The following is a 20,078-nucleotide window of genomic DNA, read 5'->3' as shown; positions in this document are numbered from 1 at the left end:
TCAGGAGCAGATCTGAACTCTCGGCTTCATTAACTGTCAGTGCAGTTTGGTGGTAAAGCTGGAAGCATTTTGTCAGAATGAGAGAAGAACATGTGATTGTAATTCACATCAATTCCTCTATAATGAATCCTGTCAAGGCCTTGTTTGAACAAACCCATTTTTATGTGTTAAAATAATGAATAAACCATGGCATCTTCACCTCATTCAGTATTTTGAAGTGAAGAACATCTATAAGATTTCTGAATCGAATCTTCATTGACATTGTTGCAACATCCTTCTCATTAAGAATTTGAAGAACTGGATAAAACGCCATTGTCTTCACCTTTTGACTCTCAAGAGATTCAATCTGTTATGATACTAAACTAGATACAAATCATGGCGTGCTTTATATCAGCTAAGGGTCTCTGACCGATGGAAGTTGATTTCAATCCCTTGCCTTAAAGAAAATACCTTTTTTTAAGCTTTTTTTTTTTTTTTAAGCTTTTTCAAAGAGACATTGAGGTACACTGAGCCTCTTTTACAATATAGCCAAGTTCAGAAAAAATGAGCAGGAAATGTAGACACAAATAAAAAACCTGGGTAAAATTGTGAACCAAAATATGAAACAGTAATTTCGTAAAATAAGAATGAAAATGGCAGGGAAGATTTAAGCCAGCTTAAACAGCTGGGGGTAAGATAGGAGGAAATTTAAGATCTAAATTGCTGTAAGGATGAAAATAAATCAACTTTTAGATTATTCTGCAAGATAATCCAGGTCACAGGCGCGTAGTAAGTAAAACTGAATTCCCAAGGTCAGTAGAAACAGTAGGTAACTACAATCAATGCAGTGTGTTCAATGAGAGACCATGAAAAGACAGCAGTGAAGCTATGGAAGTTTGAAAAATGTCAAGGACTTTACAATAAATAAAGTCGAGTGATTAGCGTACCTTTATAGACATGACGCAACAGCCGACTTCAGCATACAGCTCACAGTGATGAGTGTTAAATCTCAGTGCAGAGTGTTGAACAGCACCTGATGGAGTCGCAGCTGATTCCTGTATCTGTGAAATGTCACCTCAATTAATCCAAGACTCATAGAAATATTGCCTTAATCAGCATCTTCCTACAATGCCGAGGAAAACCAAATGAGACACGTTACGACCATGAGGACACCAAACAACCAAACTGAGACAGACAAAAGTGACAGAAAGACTCCAACTGTTTATGGCTGTTCTGTGTCTTGCTGTGTAAAAGGAGTGGAGGGTCTTTCACATATCTTTGCACAGAGGCCCTTGTCATATGTCCATTGCAGGAAGATCGCCATAAAGGACACAAGCACAGTTAAAGGGATTAGTAGCAGGGAGTTGGCATTAAACATGCAGTTTCACTTTGGAACTGGACCCAAGCGTTTCTCACTCTCCTGCTATAATGCAAAACCGTAAAGTGTGCTAAGATGCTCACACCTTTGCTGTGTCTGTGTGGTGAAGTAACCAGCTTGTTCCCTTTGCCATGCTGTCAGACTGTAGTGCCCCCTCATCTCTCCCCCTAGAAGCTGACACTGTAAGATGACTTCCAGCACCATCTGCCTGAGGGGTTCTTCCCTTTAGAGGTTCTTCCACTTACTTTGTGACTGCAGGTCTTTTCGGATGCTCCCCAAAGTGACTTCCATTAAATTCATGCCACTGGTGGCTCAAGCCAGTTTTCTGTTCTCCTGCTTTGTTTCCTAGTATGTGTTACAGGGAGACTAAGGCATCATCATGAAGTAAGGTTATTTTTCATTTACCACTGACTCATTTTGGCTTTTTACTCCAGCTCTGGGTGTTCCCATTCACACTCCAGCTCACTTCTTTAACAAATCTTTTGCAACCCAGGGCACGCAACAATCAGTCGCTCCTACCCGTCTCTTATCTTGCACAGTCCACATACCACCATCATCTTCAATCAGAATCCTGCAATATCGAACGAAATTGCTGCTCTGAAAATTACCTGGAACCAGCTGCAGCTCCATTTCATTACTGTGACTCCTCTGTAACATTTAGTATGGGTTTAGACATTGTTAAGGAGAGACTACATATCTTCTTTTTAAGAAATACCATAATACCACAGAGCTGAGTGCTTAACTGAAAAAAACAAATAAATAAATCACGCTGTCTTGGTTGCTAACAGCCTGAGGCATGAATATGAGGACAAGTTTTTCAAGCTTTCTTTCAATGCTGTAAGTCTCAATAGTCATTTCAAATTATTGTTTGGCCAAGTTTATTTTGTTCAAAAAGGAGATTTACAGTTTGTTGTGGCTGATGCTTGTTTGTTCCTCATTGGGTCCACATTTGGAGTCCATATGTGATATACTGAGATGTTTGGAACTCACATTGCAGAACATCTGTGATAGCCAATGGCTGTTTTCAAATTATATTTACAGTTCCTTCCCATTTGAAAGTTTGCCAGAGCAGTCATGTACGAAGCTCATGTTCAGGACCTTGTGTTCTCGTCTCACTCTTCTGTCCTGAAGCAGCAGTTCTCTCACTCATCTTTGCAACAAAAAATGGCCACAGCTGGGAAGGTAAGTATATTCAACATATCAGCTTTTTTGCAATACCTGCATAAATATTGTTCTGTCTTTGAGACCAGTGTCACGATGCACTGACATCACACTCCCTTTTAGCAATTCACATTAGTGTCGATTCAGTAGCTGAGCTGTGGATTTGGTACAATGGCAAGCTGATACCTCACCCCTGTTCCAGTTATGTGGTGTGCATACCTAATGATATGCATCTACATCAAGTTATTTGAATGAACATATTTCTTGTTAATCCATACCCTTATTGTCATGGCCCACTGGCAGTTGCAGACATTAAATACAACATTTTTAAAAATGTAAAGAATTCATTAAGCAAAATAGAAAATCCATTCCAACTTACATATAAAACATGCTACAATTATTTTTTGTAATATTTTTACTACACTGTAAACATTTAGATATTTATTTAGATGAGGTGATATCTGTCTGTCAGTGTTAGTGTTTCACTTTAAAGCCTTTATTGGCTGATATGATACCAATGATAATATCAATATAACCCTGCATCCTAATGAGGACAATGTGAAAATTGTTTGTTTTCTTGATTTGCAATGTGGCATATCAGTTTATTTGAAATTAAAAAGCACCCCTGGATAAGTGTTTAATTATAGCACAAAGGACAACAGCATTTCTCCTGTTTTTGGACTGTAGGAAGAAGCCAGAGTACCCGGAGAAAACCCACACATGCACAGGGAGAACATGCAGAAAGATTCCAGTAAAGCCGGGACACGAAACAGGGATCTTCTAGTTGCAAGGCAAAAGTGCTAACAACCACGCCACTGTGCAGCCCCATATAAAACATGCTACATTTATCTTTTGTATTTTTTTTTTTTATTAAACTGTAAACATTTAGATAACGCAATATCTGTCTGTCAATGTTCCACTTTAAAGCCTTTATTGGCTGATAAGATACCAATGATAATATCAATATAACCCTGCATCCTAATGAGGACAATGTGAAACCCGCTTGTTTTCTTGATTTGCAACGTGGCATATCAGTTGATTTGAAATTAAAAAGCACTCCTGGATAAGTGTTTATCTTCAATTATAGCACAAAGGACAGCAGCATTTCTCTTTTAACAGCAGATATGAAGCACTGACAATATGCTGCTTTATGTATATCTTCTGTAATTTTTCCAATTTTCAACCAGCGTCCTTTGGCCAGATGACACTTAAGCAATAATTGTCATACATCATTCTCTGTAATTCCAGTGGTGTCCTGTAGGTGATGAAGTGCAAGGCAGCAGTAGCTTGGCAGCCCAACATGTTCACCATCAGGTTGCACAGTCTAATTCTAACTTACAGTAACTTCTGCTACAGCAACGTAGGTCACTGCTTTATATGTAATATTGTTCCGATGTGGACATGAAAACAAAAAGTTACTAAGGTGATTTTAACATTTGCCTGTAGAGTTTATCTCCAATTTTGGAGGTTGACATTGTTATCAGCAGTGTTGGTAAAGAGCAGAAGCTGGTAAATGTGGACAAGTCGAGAGTTAGACAGTCTGACCAATCGCTGATGTCCGATTCCACCATTTTACAATCTTTTTCTTGTCTCTGGATCCAAAAATCCAGGATGCCAACCAGGAAGTAGCAAAATCCTGGCTTCATTTTCTCAGTGCTGAAACCAATGGGTGACATTTCCACCACAGCCTACGGTTGAACATTGTTCAATAACAGACCTTTGTCCTCTGTTTATAGAAATCAACCTGCATGCTGTTCGTTTAGTGACTGCTGCTGTTAGTTTATTGGTAGTTGAAGATTTGCTCTCCAGAAAACACTCTCAAACATTGGTAGCCACATATTACCAGTGCTACAGCTGTGGGGGTTAACTATTTGCCTGGCTCAGCACTGTTGGAGATTGTGACACAAAGTATTGCTGGATTTACTGCCATCACTCAACTGTAATCAGAAACTCTCAAAGTCTGGATGTTTGCGTAACTCCTCATCAAGCAGCAGTATTTAAACATCGAATCCAGATCCAGTTCTCATTCTGCAGTCCAGCAGTTCTTGTCCTTCTCAACTTCTCAGTTTTTGAGTCCTATCGTTGCTGCAGATATGGCTACAGCTGGTAAGGTAGGTGCAGAATTCTACATGGGAGGCCTCATATTACCTGTGATGTTTGAATGTGTTTTTCAAAGTGTTACACTGCAAACTCAAACAAAGTAGGCTGTACAACAAACCCATGCAACGAACCTCACACTAAAAGATTTACTTGGATATAGGACTTGCAAGTGTTCATAAAATGTTTGAGTGTATTTTTGCTGTTTGGGAGTTGATTTAGTGGTAAAATTGTAGCTGAGTACATCTAATAAATGTGCTAGTACCTGAAAAATGCAATCAAAAGGTGTTTCAGTGCTCTCATATGTTGACATCAACATATATGTCTTTGCATATCCATGCTGATTGCACTCAGAGCAGCTTGGAAATTAGTATTCTGCTGCAACAAAAAAGTACAATACCTAAATGCTTCAGCAAAATAGTGCATGTTCTGATTCAACCTTTCACATGGAAAATATCCAGACAACTTTGCGCAACTGTGGATACTATCCAAGTGGTAGGAGGCCAAAAAAGATAATCGTTACGGTCAGTGAACTCACGGCATGAACTGAAGTGTAAGAATGGATTTACTCAGTAATGGTAAATGTGCCAACCCTACACTAAACTATATTGTTCTATCAAATTAAAGGTTTGCCAAAAAACACATGGACTAGGGATCTACTGATAATCGGCATTTTGACGCATATCGGCATTGCCCTTTTAAAAACAAACAAAAAAAAATCCGATCTGATCAGAGATCATTTTAAAACTGGGGCTCCTTTTCGACCAAGCGGGTTCCAGTGCTAGTTTGGAGCCAGTGCATGACTTAGCACCACTTCTTTGTGTTTCCACCAACTACGTACCGACTCCAGGTTCCAAAAAGAACCGAGTACATCACGGAATGGGCGCGGGGTCACGGTGACCAACGATCAACGGTGAAAACACAGAAAAGCCATTTTTTAACAGCCGACCGAGTAGTAGTAGTGTTACTGTAGTAGTAAACTGTCAAATATGGACACCAAATCCAGTCAGCTGTGGTCTGAGGAGGAGACCTATTTTGGCTGTGATATAGCAGCGCCTGCCTGTCTGCAGTCACTACTCTGTCTCCAGCATTGTCCCACCCACAGCACCATCTGATTGGTTACACAGAGCCACGGCATGGGTAACAAACAGCCAATCAGCAGTGAAAGCTGTGGATGCACGGTGCTCATACACACAGGAGAGAGGGGAAAAAGTTTTGCTGAGAGAAGAAGCTCTCGAAAGCAGATACACTGCCAGTCAAAAGTTTTGACGCACTTTGTCATTCAGTGCTTTTTATTTATTTGTGTTATTTTGTACATTGTAGATTAAAGCAACAGTGTATAAATAAATAAGTAAATGTCACGGTAAAATCTGTTAAAAGGCTATAGTTAAAAAGTTACCAGAGGGAAGCACCTCTCCATAAAGGATCGTTTTAGTTACTGCAGAGTGGGTGCTCATCTCTTCTATAGGCAATCAGTGTTTTTTCTGTCGGTGAAAAAATCAAGCTAGCCGTATGGCAGAAACGTCTGAAAAAGCTCATGAATACGCTGTGTTGGCACTAAAACGTTTGAGCCTTTGGAAATTTTTGTATTTACTTTGTAAGTATTGTGTGTACAGAGCACCTAAAGAGAGGCCACAAATGTTTTGAATTATTACTTTGAGTAAGTTTTGCCAACTCGATGGTGTTTCCATTAGCAGTTACTGATGTACTGCATGTTGTTACGACTGCGGTCGTATGTGTTTTTTTTCTGTGCTCTGTGTGTGCTTTTTATTTGCCAATCGAATATGTAAATAGGGCTGCGCCGCACCACCGACCGAATTGGACACCACAAGGACGGGTCGGCGCTGGATTGGCTGGGTTTACCAAGAAGCCGGATATAAAAAGAAGAATGATGACGTCGCTTCCGGGGGGTCAGAGAGAGCGCACCAGATGGGCGAGCCAATCTTCGGAGGCCAAACTGGCACACAGCAACACCATTCGTTAATTCGTTCTTTGATTGTTTAGTAGACCAGGTTCGGTAGTAATAGAAAGGATTGAGCTGCTACTTTTTGTTTCATTCATTTCCCCTTGTTTTCTGAAAGCTTAGTGTGGTTTAGTTTATTGTTTTGGCTGGAGCTTATCCCTAAATTTAGTTTTGTTTAACACAACCTTTGTTTATTAATTTTTGTTTATTGAAATTAAATTGTTAATTTTATTGGGAAACGTTGTGGTGTGTGCTGCTTGAGACCTCGACAGGATGGCACTTCACGTTGCACTCAGTAACCTCTAGACTGGGCGTAACAGTGTATGTCAGTAACTGGCCGTCTTCATAGGTAGGCTGCGGTGTGTGTGTGTGTGTGTGTGTGTGTGTGTGTGTGTGTGTGTGTGTGTGTGTGTGTGTGTGTGTGTGTGTGTGTGTGTGTGTGTGTGTGTGTGTGTGTGTCGTCGTCAGAGGGAGCGCTGCAGCGGTGTGTGAGAGAGACAAAGGGGAGATAAGAGCGGAAGCAGAGCGACAAGTACAGTGCCGCAGAAGTCATAGAGTTTGGAAGCAAGTGTATCTTGAGAATCTCTAAGTGTGTACAGATAGCTGCAGAGTTCCAATAAAGTGCCACGTTCTCCACAGCGTTAGTCCGGACTTTTAATATGACTGTTACCTACAACAAGGAGTGCAAAGCAAAGTGAGCTAGCGTTTCCCGAGGCTGCACAGCTACGGTTCGGAAGCCGACGAAATGTGTATTAGCGAGCCGCTTGTGGTTAGCATACCACATGTACTATAGAGATGATAATTGCATTTTTCTGTATGTTACAGTTAGCAATTGTCACGTTTGACTACAAGAGACCTCCATAAATGCAAGAAAAGAAAACCTTGCATACAGAGTTTTCTTTTATAGTTCGCTGGCTGTCTAGCAGCACACAGTCAGGTGTTGTGAGGACAGCACACAATATAATTCCATATGTATTCTTTTGTAGTTTTGATGTCTTCATTATTAATCTGCAATGTAGAAAATAATTAAATAAAAAAACCATTGAATGAGAAGGTGTGTCCAAACTTTTGACTGGAAGTGTATGTGTTTTGACAGTAAGTTAAGACTCTTTTACATTTGTAATAAACATCCCAGTCCTCTACAACTCACAACTATTAGTAATGTTACTGTGAGCCCAGTAACATTATATATACTAAAGCGGTAGCTCTGCTCACTCGCAGCCCCTCCAGATATGTCTGTAAATCACTGAAAACAAGATTGCTGATAATATCTCAATATAATAAACTTTTGGGAGGTATTTACTTGTTTAGTCTTTCATTTAACTTCATAAGACATGCTGCTGAGCCTGGGAGCTCTCTGCACTTTTTGTTAGAATTTTAAAACAAAGATGTCTATTGTCTAAGATTTCAAAAAAAAAAAAAATGAAAAGCCGCTTAATAAACAAATGCTTAAAGGCATTTAAATGAAGTTAAGTGTTGGAGTTGGTATTATTCAAAATTTTGATGCCAATATTTTCACTTTTACTGCAATTAAATATCAGCTCCAAATATCAGTTATCGGCCTCCTTGACTACTAATAATCAGTATCGGCCTTGAAAAAACCATATCGGTTGATCTCTGATGTGGAACATAAGCTGCTGCATTTAATATGATGTTTGTTTTTTTCAGGGCCAACTGTATGTAAGACTTTACTCTGTACTGTGCTGTTTACATGTCATCCAAAAAATTTAAATTAGTCACTTTGATGCAGTTAAATGAGTGTTTGACATTAAAGCATCAGGGGAGTCAACTTTTTAAGCTCAGCTTAGCATAATGCAACGAGATGCTAGACTTTAATGCCTTTCAAAATACATGTGTTGTTTGAGTGGGTGCTAAGAGTGCTCCATAGCACCTCCTCACCTTGGTTTAATTAAACCCCTGCAGCACCCAGAAATGTAAGATTTCATGTCGATGTCACTGCTCCTGTAGGTCATCAAGTGCAAGGCAGCAGTGGCCTGGGAGCCCAACAAACCTCTGGTGATTGAGGAGATTGAAGTGGCTCCACCTAAGGCCAACGAGGTCCGCATCAAGGTGAGACATCAACAGTGAAGATGTCAGAGTTCTGGTTCTACTACTGAACGCTCCCAGAGTGAATCCTCTCATCATCATGTAACCCTCATTGTCTTTGTGTTTTCATCGTTTGGTCACTGTCCTTTTGTGCAGATTGTGGCAACAGCATTGTGCCATTCAGACCTTCACTACCTTGTGGAGTTTACGCCTAAAGAAAACTTTCCCATAGTGCTGGGCCACGAGGCAGCCGGCATCGTGGAGAGTGTTGGACCTGGAGTCACTGAATTTCAGATAGGTCAGTTTTTAACTGTTCCTCTTTCTGTCTGTTTGTCTATTCATCCATTGTCTGTACACCGCTTAATCTTCATTGGGCATAGTATTAAGATTGTAAACAGTGGCCTGGCTCAGTCCGAAGAGGCCAATAAGGTTGTTTTTATTCAAAGAAAAGAACCCATGCTTGATTGCAAGAGATAATCAAATGTTCACACTGTTGTGATCTGTTAAAATTCAAAATATACAGCCAAAGTGAGGCTGAGAAGCAGTTTAAGGCTGAATTTTGGGTTCTCCTCCATAGATGGTGAAACTGTCAACAAAGAGCGTAAGGAATTAAACTATACTTGCCGAGGTCTAACTAACATTGCAACATTATCTTTGTCTTGCAGGAGACAAGGTGATTCCTCTGTTCCTCTCCCAGTGCAGAGAATGTCGCTTCTGCAAGAGTCCAAAATCCAACCACTGTGAAAATTCAGCGTGAGTATTTGCCCCATATTGTCTTTTTAAGTCACATTGTGCTCCCCACTATTTCAGTGAGTTTAACAGACAGTACAAGAATGTTTATTGAGGTTGGCAACAGAGAAGGACCGTTTCTGATTAAATAAAAGACCAGTGGAGACTGAAGATGAACAGAATTCTTCAGGTCAAACTTCTCAGATGAAACATTTAGATCATCCTGCAGTATCATGTCAAGAATTCCCAATGGAAGACGTTAGGGAGACAAGATATTCCTGACTGAACTTCTGCCAAAGCTTCACTCATTGAATCCTTTAATAGGACGATAGAAGCTCTCAAATTTCATCTTTAATGAAATTTCAGTGTTTCATGTTTTTGATGTCAAAATTTTTCTTAATTCAGGCCCCCTGTTCCTATCAAGGCAGAGCCAGACTCCAGGTTTACCTGTAAGGGCAAGAACCTGTTGCAGTTTGTGGGAACTGGCACCTTCTCAGAGTATACTGTGATGAACCAGATCGCTGTGGCCAAGATCGATCCTGCAGCTCCTCTGGACAAAGTCTGTCTCCTCAGCTGTGGGATCTGCACTGGATATGGAGCAGCAGTTAATACTGCTAAGGTGTGTGTTTGTATTTTTAGATGCCTAGTAAGTGGGTGCTAATGGTGATGCTATTTTTCTGAAGGTGGCAGGATTCTGTTCATTAGTACATTTAATGCATCAGTTGTCAGACTGTTGCAAAGTAACCACAGTAACCACTGTGTTTGTATGCACATCAGACTTAATGTTTTGATTATATTTTCTAACCATTTCTACAAGAAATCCATAGGTGTGTGGAATATGATATGTTTCAAAAATTGTCAGTCTCATGAAAAATCTTCAATTAAAATTTCTTACTAATAACTACTGTAGGATTAGATTTGATCATTCTTGTTGTCACTACATTACTTTGAGTCTACTGAGGGCTGTACTATGAAGTGAGTTTGACATATGCAGACTGCTTTTTTGTGTAAACTGGCTCGACAAAGCTGTAACCCCAGTCAGAGATAACATGTATCGCGATTTAGCGCTTATCAGTTTTTTGTTTTTTTTTTTTTAATCTCAGGCTTCCTGTGCGGTCACATTAAAAGGGGCGTTTAAAGCATCATGTGACTCTTCTGCACAAACAATTGTGTGCTGCCTACTTCAGTCAACACGTTTTTATAATGGAGAACAAGGAATATCCAAATTTACGATAGTAAAAAAGTGCTACTGCAAATGATGCATGATAGGAATGCTGGTAGAAATCTTCTTCAAACCAGAATAGCTCCACATCAGTTACAATGGTGATGTAGCAGGTTAAAACAGCCACCTTCATGACACAGAAAATTCTGACTTCAGGTTCAACGTAGCTCGCTAACCTACGAATCTTGCTCCGTAGGGCAGCCCTCAGGAGTCTGCTGGTAGAACTCCCTTCCACATATGTGCAGTAGATCCTATTTGCATATTCTGCAGATGATCACAATTAGCCTTGTAATTCTGGAGTATAAGCAGAGGGAGATCAGTACAGACTCTCACCAACTAGGGCAGAAATTTTATGTCATGCAAACCCTCTCAGTCTCACAGATGTTAGGTAATTTATTTTTTTAATATCCTTTATTAGTTCCACATTTCCAGTTGTCGCATATCTCAATTGGGGTCAGAGCACAGGGTCATACATAGTACAGCACCCCTGGAGCAGGAAGGGTTAAGGATTTACAGTAGCCGCATCGGGGTTTGACCTCTGACCTTCTGATCAGTAGTCCTGAAACTTAACCGTTGCGCCACCACTGTCCCAAAATACTGGCAATAGGAGCTATTGGTTATAATGATTCCAAGTCATAATTACTACACAAATTCTAGCATGCCTACCAATACTATATGATAATACTCTCTATGTCTTCTGACCATACTGCATTTTCAAGTGCAGGGTGCATGTAATATACTTTTGTGCTGCAAATTTCCAAAATAAGGGCCCCATGAGTTCAGAGCTTAGAAAATTAGCAATTTTCACTAAAATTCTTGCCCAAATTGAATAAATAATCACTGTGTTTGAGAAATGAAACTGTCCTACTTTCCCTTTAGGTTGAACCAGGATCTACATGTGCTGTGTTCGGTCTGGGAGCTGTGGGTTTGGCTGCAGTCATGGGCTGTTTTGCTGCAGGAGCAAAGAGAATTATAGCTGTTGACATCAATCCGGAGAAGTTTGAGAAGGCCAAGGTGTTTGGTGCTACTGACTTCATCAACCCCAAAGATCACGATAAACCCATCCATGAGGTGCTGATTGAGATGACCGATGGAGGAGTGGACTACTCCTTTGAATGCGCTGGAAATGTGGGAGTCATGGTGAGGCAGAATGACTATAATGTGCACAATATTCAGATGTGGCTGAGAGTGGTGGTACCTTTACATCTCTGCTCTGACGAAGCCTACTTTGAGTCCTGATCTTAATCCTTTTTTTTTTTTTTTTTTTTTTAAAAAAGGAGCTGAAATTCACAGTTAGGAGAACTGGAACAGTTTGCTCAAGGAGCGTCTAGTCAATAGGCCTGACCTCACACAACCCTCAAAAGGATAAGCAGATATAGCTGATGGACGGTATTACGTTTCCTCCCCCCAGAACACAGCAAAAAATATCTAAGGTTGTAAATGGGGAAACTAACAAAAACTGCACTCAAAATAGGTTTGAAAATAAAAATGGGTCTTCATTTTTCTAAAAGGTGATATTGAGATTTGTGCCAATTACTGTACACTGAATCTTATCAAAAGGATAGAACAAGTAAAATTTATGACCCAAAACACAATTTATGTGGGAGTCACTAGTTTTGTTAGGGGTTATCTGAAAAAAAGAAAAGCAAAAAATAACTTGATTCTCACATTCAGATTCTCCAACTCAGTATTGCCAAAACTAGTCCACTGATGGTGCAGAACCTTCTGAACCACCCTCACCACCTAAGATGAGAGTCAAAAACCTCTCATATAGTCTCCCAGCAGGGCTGATTGCCAACAGCTCACAGCTGAGCTCTACTTCACACAGGTGCAGCTGATCTACCTGATGAACAGAGTGAGCTGTGACCTGGTTTTTGTTCAAGAAAAAAAAACATATCAATTCATAACAATGGTAAATGAAAAGTAAAACCAAAGTGTCCTTTATAGTAAATATGTATTGGAAAATGGTGAATACCAATTACTGGCAATGACATTCAGTGGAAAGGTATCACTAATTTTGGACATGTTTGTAATGTAACCTTTATTATGATCAGAGTAAACAACATTTATTTGCTCGTTGCAGTAGTTATTTAAAAGCTAAGTGATTCATCATATTACCCAGTCAACATTGTCTCAGCTTGTCTTTCACTAGTTTTGGACCAGTACCAAACTGGTTACAAGTCCACTGACTTTGTGCTGTTTCTCCATCCAGCGCAGTGCTTTGGAGTCTTGTGTCAAAGGTTGGGGTGTTTCCGTGATTGTTGGCGTGACAAGTATGCAAGACATTGCTGCTCGTCCCATTCAGCTCATTGCTGGACGTACATGGAAGGGATCCCTGTTTGGAGGTGAGACAAATAAAATCTTTTCCACCGACTGATGAATCTGTGTTAAAAAGCATATGTGCCACTGCTTTCTTATGGCTTCTGGAGGAGACACTCTGTTCTTATTTCAGGATTTAAGAGTAAGGATGGCGTGCCACAGATGGTTAAAGCCTTCATGGATAAGAAGGTGAAGTTGGACGAGTTCATCACTCACAACATGACTTTGGACCAAGTCAATGACGCCATCGAACTGATGAAGCAAAGCAAATGGTAGACTACACTCCTAGATTACACTCCTTTACTTTTTTGACCATAAATGAGCAAATAACAGCAGCACAGATGAATTATTAACAGATGTTTTGCTCAAATTCTTTATTCTCTTGTCCCACAGTATCCGGACAGTCATGAGGGTTTCTCCACAATAAGACCACTTCAACCAATCTACTACCAAAGTGATCTACAACAGCAGTCTGCTTCCATACCATCAGCAAAATCTAAATATAAGTCATTCATAGCACAAAATAAGACCAACTGGTTGACAATCATCTTCAGGGTTCATATAAGCAAGAACTAAATATGTCAAAAATATTAACAGAGCAAAATAAATGGTTTAATTGGTTGTATCCATGGCCTCCTTATTTTGTGCATTTATTGGGTTACGTGTTCACAGTATTTTCTACCATGTCACCAAGTTTTCTATTATACAACATTTAAAACATCAGATAGCTTTAGCTCAGATTTATGCAGATTAGCCAAATGATATCAATATTTGTTTATCTTTGCAGGTAGTGTTGTAATTTCTCTATTAGGATGGAATCCCACAGCAGTCAATTTGGCTGTTTCTTCACAAATTTGTAGTTAAAGATTATTCCAGTGAAACACCATCATAAAATGATATACATCTATATAACTACATATAATAACAGCAGATTTGTCCTCATATGCTTGATGTATCTAATGCTTTAAACACTCTGGACCCAGTGTAGTTACCGTAATTTAGTCCTTAGTGGGAGGTTCAATTTGTGTGTCTGTCTATTGTTATTTTCTATTTATTTTCAGCACATTTCAGTTTCTTAAAGAACAATTAGGTGTGTGACACCACCTCCTAAACATGCACTGGGTTGCATCAATTATTAGGCGACAGTAAACACAGCAGTGGGTTCATCCTTTAGGTCCTGAGGGTTGCAAGTCATTCTTTAATCTCAATATTTTGTCGGGACCTCGACCTAGCCCCACCCCCTTCCGGCCATCCGTCCCTCTGCCGAGATTGAGTGTAGGAGCTGCACACCTGCAGCTCATCCCCATCACCACCTCCAATAAAGACTGTCTCCCCACACCGTTTGGATTCTACTGCCTCAGTCACACAGACTACGGTGCGTGTCACAAGCTCTGAACTGCCGGAGCAGCCTGCCTTTTCCCCCCTCTGCCGTCTTCTAGGTGAGAGGACATGGATCCCGTCTGCCTGCTGCGGTCGACCCCGCCCTGCTCCCCAAAGAGAATCCAGCGTCATTCCTGGCCTCCGCTGCTGCGCTTCCCAGATCGTCATGAGCGCCGGCATGCCGATCCCCGGGAGCCTGCCTTCCCCTCTCCCTCACCCGCCGAGTCCTTGACCTTAGTTTGTCTTATTTGTAATAAAGACCCGTTTAATTTGTGATCTGCCTCCAGACCGCTTTGTGTGCTCTCACTTTGGATTCCTATTTCCCCTCACACCATGACATATTTAGAGTAGGGCCCCACATGCATTGGTCCTCAGATCTAATGTAACAGAGAGATACTTAACGGTGAGCATGGAGTGGGGTTGTTGCTGTTTTACTGATACTGAAGATGATTAAGATGAGACATAGGTATGAAAAGGGACTGCAGTTTTCAGGCCCTCCAGAGAATGAAGACACCATGGACAACTTAACATGCACTGTACATCCCATGTTTTCATGACAATGACAAACTCCAAACCAAATTAGAGGGGTGAGGACAGGACAAGTCAGAGCGCATGTAGGGTTCATCAAGCAAGTAAGAATTGATTGATAGTATTAAAATAACTGTTCCAACATAATTGGCTAAAGATACTTACTTAGAGATTTGATATTAGAGATAAAATCACGACTTATTTTTAAAACCAGGGCAGGATTACAGAGTATGTTGGGGTCCACAGTGGATTTCAACCAGCCATCTGTCACAGGCTGGGACAAACCCAAGCAGAGAACAGACATGGCAGAGACCAGTGAAGGTTTAACAAAGGATTTTATTAACAGAGTAGGATAACTAAATCAATAAATTAAACAAGGAGGGAATCCTAACTGAACTAACTATGCTAAATAAACAGAAGCCAGGATTTAAACTAAGGAGAGACAAGAGGAACTAACTAAAACTCACAAGCGGGCCAGGCAGGGGGCAGACAGGCTCCTGGAGACCGGCAGTCCAAAGGTGCTCACCGCTGGGGGTAGGTAAGCAGCAGATAGCGGCAGTGGCGATCCGGGGAATGGCCAAGTGGGAGCCGATCCCCTAGAATAAGAAGCAGGGGGGATCTGAGGCAGGGTAGCGTAGACAGGGCTGAGGCAGGCAGGACCAGAATGACCTCTTCCAGAGGTGAGTGTTTGCAGGTGGGCAGGAATGGCATGAAAGGCAGGACAGAACAGCTCCGAGCAGCGCAGCCAGCAGGGACTGCAGAGAAAGAAAACACGAGTTAATAATAGCACAAGAAACACCAAGAGAAATGTGCAGAGGCCATACTGACTGCAGAAGCTGAAGCAAAGTCAGCACCATCAGCACCATCAAGAAAGAGACAAAGTTCAGACTGAATAAGAAACAGCATGATGTAGTATACGTTAAATGCTGCACTAAAATGTTTAAATTAGTTACAAACATGATCTCATTTTGTGCTTCAGTTCATGAATTATTGAGTCTCCAAATTTGTCAACATTATTCTTAATATTAAATTACAAACTTAATTTCTCAGGAAAAGTTAAAAAAAAAAAACAACTTGCCAAGTATCATTGTATGATGTACTTGTATATTTGTTTGAAATAATTTAACATCAGTGCCTGTTTTTACTATGTGAATTTGAATGGTCTGTTAAATCTACAGATCATATTTCAAGAAAACTTATATGGCATAATAGTAATGTGAAGAGACTGCATTACTGATCATAAGATCAACTCTGTCTAATAGATAAATCCACATATATGAGTAGATATTTGTGTTTTAGACACCACTTCACAGTTATTTTGTTTCCATCTGTGCGCCTTTTACTTGGTTTTGTGATGAATTTAATGAAAAAATGGGCTGTATCTAAACTGATCCAGTATCCTACGAGTCACTTTGAGTTTACATGAAGCATCTTAAAAAGAAAATCAACTGAAGTATTTGTGCTGCCTTCACAACTGCTTCTTCACCAGGGATTGGAGTTATTTGGACAACTGTGTAGCTAGATGCATTATTCAGTAGTTTTACATTTATACCAGTAACTCTGCATGTGCTTCGTTAGAGTTTCTTCTCATAAGTCGTTGATTTGGACTCTGTGTTGTCTCTGTCTGCACTTGCAGGCAGATTTAAATGTTGATAACCTTCTTGAGCTTGTGCATTTTTTCTGTGGCTTAAATTAGTTGTACTGACCTTTTTGCCTCGTACCAACAGATAAATGGTGACACTAAGCTTTTGTTTCATCCATCATTTTCACTTAATATGCATTATTTGCAGTCTCTTAGTATTTGTGTGGAGCATGTTCTCTTGTCACACTTCAGTTTTCATTTGTGCTGCCAAAGCCTTTTCCACATCTGCAATCTGAGCCATGAAAGTCAGGCTAATTTGCACATTTTATTCAGTGTTCTTTGTCATGACTTCTCCCTTGGGTCTATGTCATTCATTTCTGTATTTTTTTTTTTTTAACCTCTCAGTAGTTTCACCTGCTGTCGCTCTCTCTTACCACCTAACCTGCCCGCTCACCTGCACACCTGCTGCTCATCCCCTCATTGCCTCTCTAATATATATGCTGGCCCTTTTCCGCGTTTGCACTGTCACGGTCAAGGTGTTTCCACTCTTTTTCCTTTGTTCTGTCCCAGCTGCTGCCTCAACTGTGCAAAATATCTGTTTTCCCTGCCTCAGTCACCCACAGACATTACAGTCTGGCGTTATTAACATCAGTCTTCAAAGCTGCCGCCACATACGTCTCATTAAGATGGATTTAAGAAAGACTCAATTTGAATAACTTGCCTTGTTTGCTTGATCTTTTGTTTTCATTTCCATTATCATGAGACAAGTGGAAACTTCACAAACATAGTGCAAACTTTATTTAAAACTGAATGCATGTTTTTTCCCAAACATTTCAAAAGAACTTCTTGCAAGTCAGATGGGATCTCACCCAGTGAACAATTCCATCTGACTCTAATTGTGTACACAGGGCTTCTTGGAAAAACAAGGACCTTATTCTTCCCCTGTCAGATGACAAACAAGGAAGTTATGATTTAAAATTAAAAATAAACAGAAACAGGTCTCTATGAATAGAGATAAGATACTGATGTTAAAGGAGTGAACAAAAATTATTCTGGAAAAGTAACAGGTGAAAAAAAAAGTAAATGGTTCTATTTTTAGTCTGTATTTTCTGTTGTGTAATTGTCTTGACTTTTGACTGAACGATTAAATTGAATTAATAAAAACACAGCATTTTAAATCATTTACTTAATCTATTGTTGTGACATCCTTAAATTGAGATTTACAGAAAAAAATAATAAAAGAAACGGTTTTCATGAAAGTCTGACTTTCAAATTTCCAATTTGGAATTTTGTAGTAAGAAAGTGGAATAAGATCAAAACATGTTTTATATTTATGATTCCTGAAAGCAGCCACAGTTTGGCTTGATGACAACCTTGACCTTGGCCACTCTTAGCAATATGTATCCAAGACCATGATGATGACCATGATGACCATGAAGTGTCCAAAGTTAACTTGTGGAATTTCTTGCCTTCTGAATGCATTTGAGACCATCAGTTGTGTTGTGCTGAGGTGGTGTTGGAATGCAGCAACTACAGCACTAATCCATATTTTGGTAAGGACTGCTAAGCTGAGTAAGAGGAAGAAGAGTCCATCATTACTTGAGGACATGAAGATCAGTCAGTAATTAAAATTTCATGAACACTGATAGATCCTTCAAGTGCAGCCTCAAAAACAATCCATCGCTGTGCTGAAACTGGCTCTCATGAGGACCAAACCAGGAATAGAAAGACCAAGAGTTCCCTCTGCTGCAGCAGAGAATCAGGTCATTAGAGTTGCCAGCCTCAGAAATCACCAATTAATGTCAACTCAGATTAGAGTCCACGTTGATGTTTTACAGAGTTCAAGTAGCAGATACATTTCAACATCAGACTGTGTGAACCAGGCCTTCATGGTAGAAATGCTGCAAAGAAGAAAGAAAGAAGAGAACTTCTTGAAGCTAGAGACAGAATGAATGGATAATAGACCAGTGGAAAGCTGGATTTTGATATGATGAGTTACAATTCAAGATTTTGAACGGTTAAGTGTTCCCTAAGTTCTGACTGCTACTGTACAGCCATGTGAACTGTTGACTTTTAAAACATTTGAACACGCAATCTGCAGGCAACTCTTGCAGCCATTGGTGTCAAAATACGTGTCTACAGTCAAAAAGAGATTAAGGCCTGCCAGGAATAAGTATTTATTTTCCGAAAAGAACATGAGAGCAAAACTACAGTTGGTCAATGAACATACAGACGAAGAGAAGGTTGTTTAGAATAATGTGATCTGGACAGATGAATCAAAGAGAGTTCTTTGGCCACAGTAACAGTAGACATGTTTGGCAGCTTTTCAAGAGAAGAACCTCAAACCGACTGTGAAGCTGGTGGTGGGAAATGTTCTGGTTGCTTGACTGCCTCAGGGACTGGACAGCTTGCAGTCACTGATTCAACTATGAATTCTGCATCATATTAAGGAGTGCCTGAAAATAATGTGAAGCCATCTGTCTGGAAGTTGATGATGGAACAAATATGAACCTTAAAACAGGACAATGATCCTTAACACACAGCACATTCCACCAAGGAATATAAAAAAAAAACAAATAGAAAACATTGAGAGTTATACAATGGCCTAGTCAAAGCCCAAATTTGACTCCATGAAATGTGTGTGTGTGTCGGGGGGGATTTGAAGCGAACAGTACATGCAAAACAAACCACAAAAAAAGCATCTGGTAGCTGAAGAATGTTCTGCATGAAAGAGTGGTCAAAATTAAGCAGAATTCCTACAGGAAGTTATTTCTGCTAAATGGGACAACACAAGCTTCAAAGGCCAAGGGTTTTCTTTGTTTTTCCACAACAGAATGTTACATCTAATGAAGCTCATGCTTCAGTTTAGTAAGAAAGATCTGTCTCCTCACCTTCTGACTCCATTCCTTGTAGTGAACATGGGCTATTCTTGCTGCTTGATTCTCTTTGTCACTTCAGTTTTTGCATGCTATAAAAATCACTTCATTCTAAATGTCAGTGTCAATACTCCTGTTAAATGATGTATCTGCCAATGTTCTCTGAGACAATCAGCTCCTAGACTGTGGTCTTTACATACATTTTAATTCTGGCCTTTGATAGCCTCAAGTCAATCTTAAACTTGCACTTCTTTAATCTAGCCACAATAACCACTTTGTCATTTTCTTTGTCTACCCCCCCCCCCCCCCCCCCCTTAAGGATTAGAGGAGGTGATCCCGTGGTAGAATTCGCTGAAAGGATTACATGGTCTGGGAAAGCTTTGGGATTCCCCAGGAGGAGCTGGAAAGTGTTGCTGCAATGACCTGTCTCACCTGCTGCTACCACGAGCTAAGCCTAGATATAAGGGGAAAAAATGGATGGGTGGATCAACAACTCCTAATTTTATCTGTTTAATTTTTTTTTTTTGGGTCATACCTCTTGTTTTGTGTAGCTGCAGTCTTAACACAATATATTTTTTCTTCTAGTGTCATAACCTCACCACCAGGGAAAGTGTTTGTTTTTTTCTTTTGGGGGTCCTGTCCTTTTCTTCTGCCTTTATCTGGTCTGGGCTTCAATTTATGATGTTGTTTCTAACTGGAGTCTAACCACCAAAATACTGTGATCTAGCATGCTCATGTTTCTGCAGTATTTTTTTCTTTATTTTAACTTTTTCTCTTCTTATTGAAGTATTACTTTTGTTAGCAATTGAATATAAAAG

The 20,078-nt window shown here is 40.0% G+C and overlaps 1 protein-coding gene across 3 annotated transcripts in view; it reads left to right on the top strand.

Annotated features, from left to right (window-relative positions):
* Positions 1 to 13,519, top strand: part of LOC111562593 (alcohol dehydrogenase 1-like) — a 59,944-nt gene extending 46,425 nt beyond the window's left edge. For 2 of the 3 annotated variants that reach the window (XM_023261209.2, XM_055006104.1), the window contains exons 2-9: positions 8,547 to 8,648; positions 8,781 to 8,922; positions 9,290 to 9,377; positions 9,759 to 9,972; positions 11,455 to 11,715; positions 12,788 to 12,920; positions 13,028 to 13,166; positions 13,288 to 13,519. In XM_023261209.2, the coding sequence (XP_023116977.1) occupies positions 8,547 to 8,648; positions 8,781 to 8,922; positions 9,290 to 9,377; positions 9,759 to 9,972; positions 11,455 to 11,715; positions 12,788 to 12,920; positions 13,028 to 13,166; positions 13,288 to 13,321 (1,113 nt within the window). In that variant the 3' untranslated portion in view covers positions 13,322 to 13,519. Of the gene's footprint in view, positions 1 to 4,344; positions 4,630 to 8,546; positions 8,649 to 8,780; positions 8,923 to 9,289; positions 9,378 to 9,758; positions 9,973 to 11,454; positions 11,716 to 12,787; positions 12,921 to 13,027; positions 13,167 to 13,287 lie in introns of those variants that run through there. The other variant, XM_023261208.3, reaches the window with a different exon arrangement.
* The last annotated feature ends 6,559 nt before the right edge of the window (positions 13,520 to 20,078 follow it).

The sequence above is a fragment of the Amphiprion ocellaris genome, chromosome 20, assembly GCF_022539595.1.
Source record: "Amphiprion ocellaris isolate individual 3 ecotype Okinawa chromosome 20, ASM2253959v1, whole genome shotgun sequence".
Classification (NCBI taxonomy): Eukaryota; Metazoa; Chordata; class Actinopteri; family Pomacentridae; genus Amphiprion; species Amphiprion ocellaris.
Note: the sequence above shows the minus strand (reverse complement) of the source record. Positions and strands in the feature narration are given on the sequence as shown.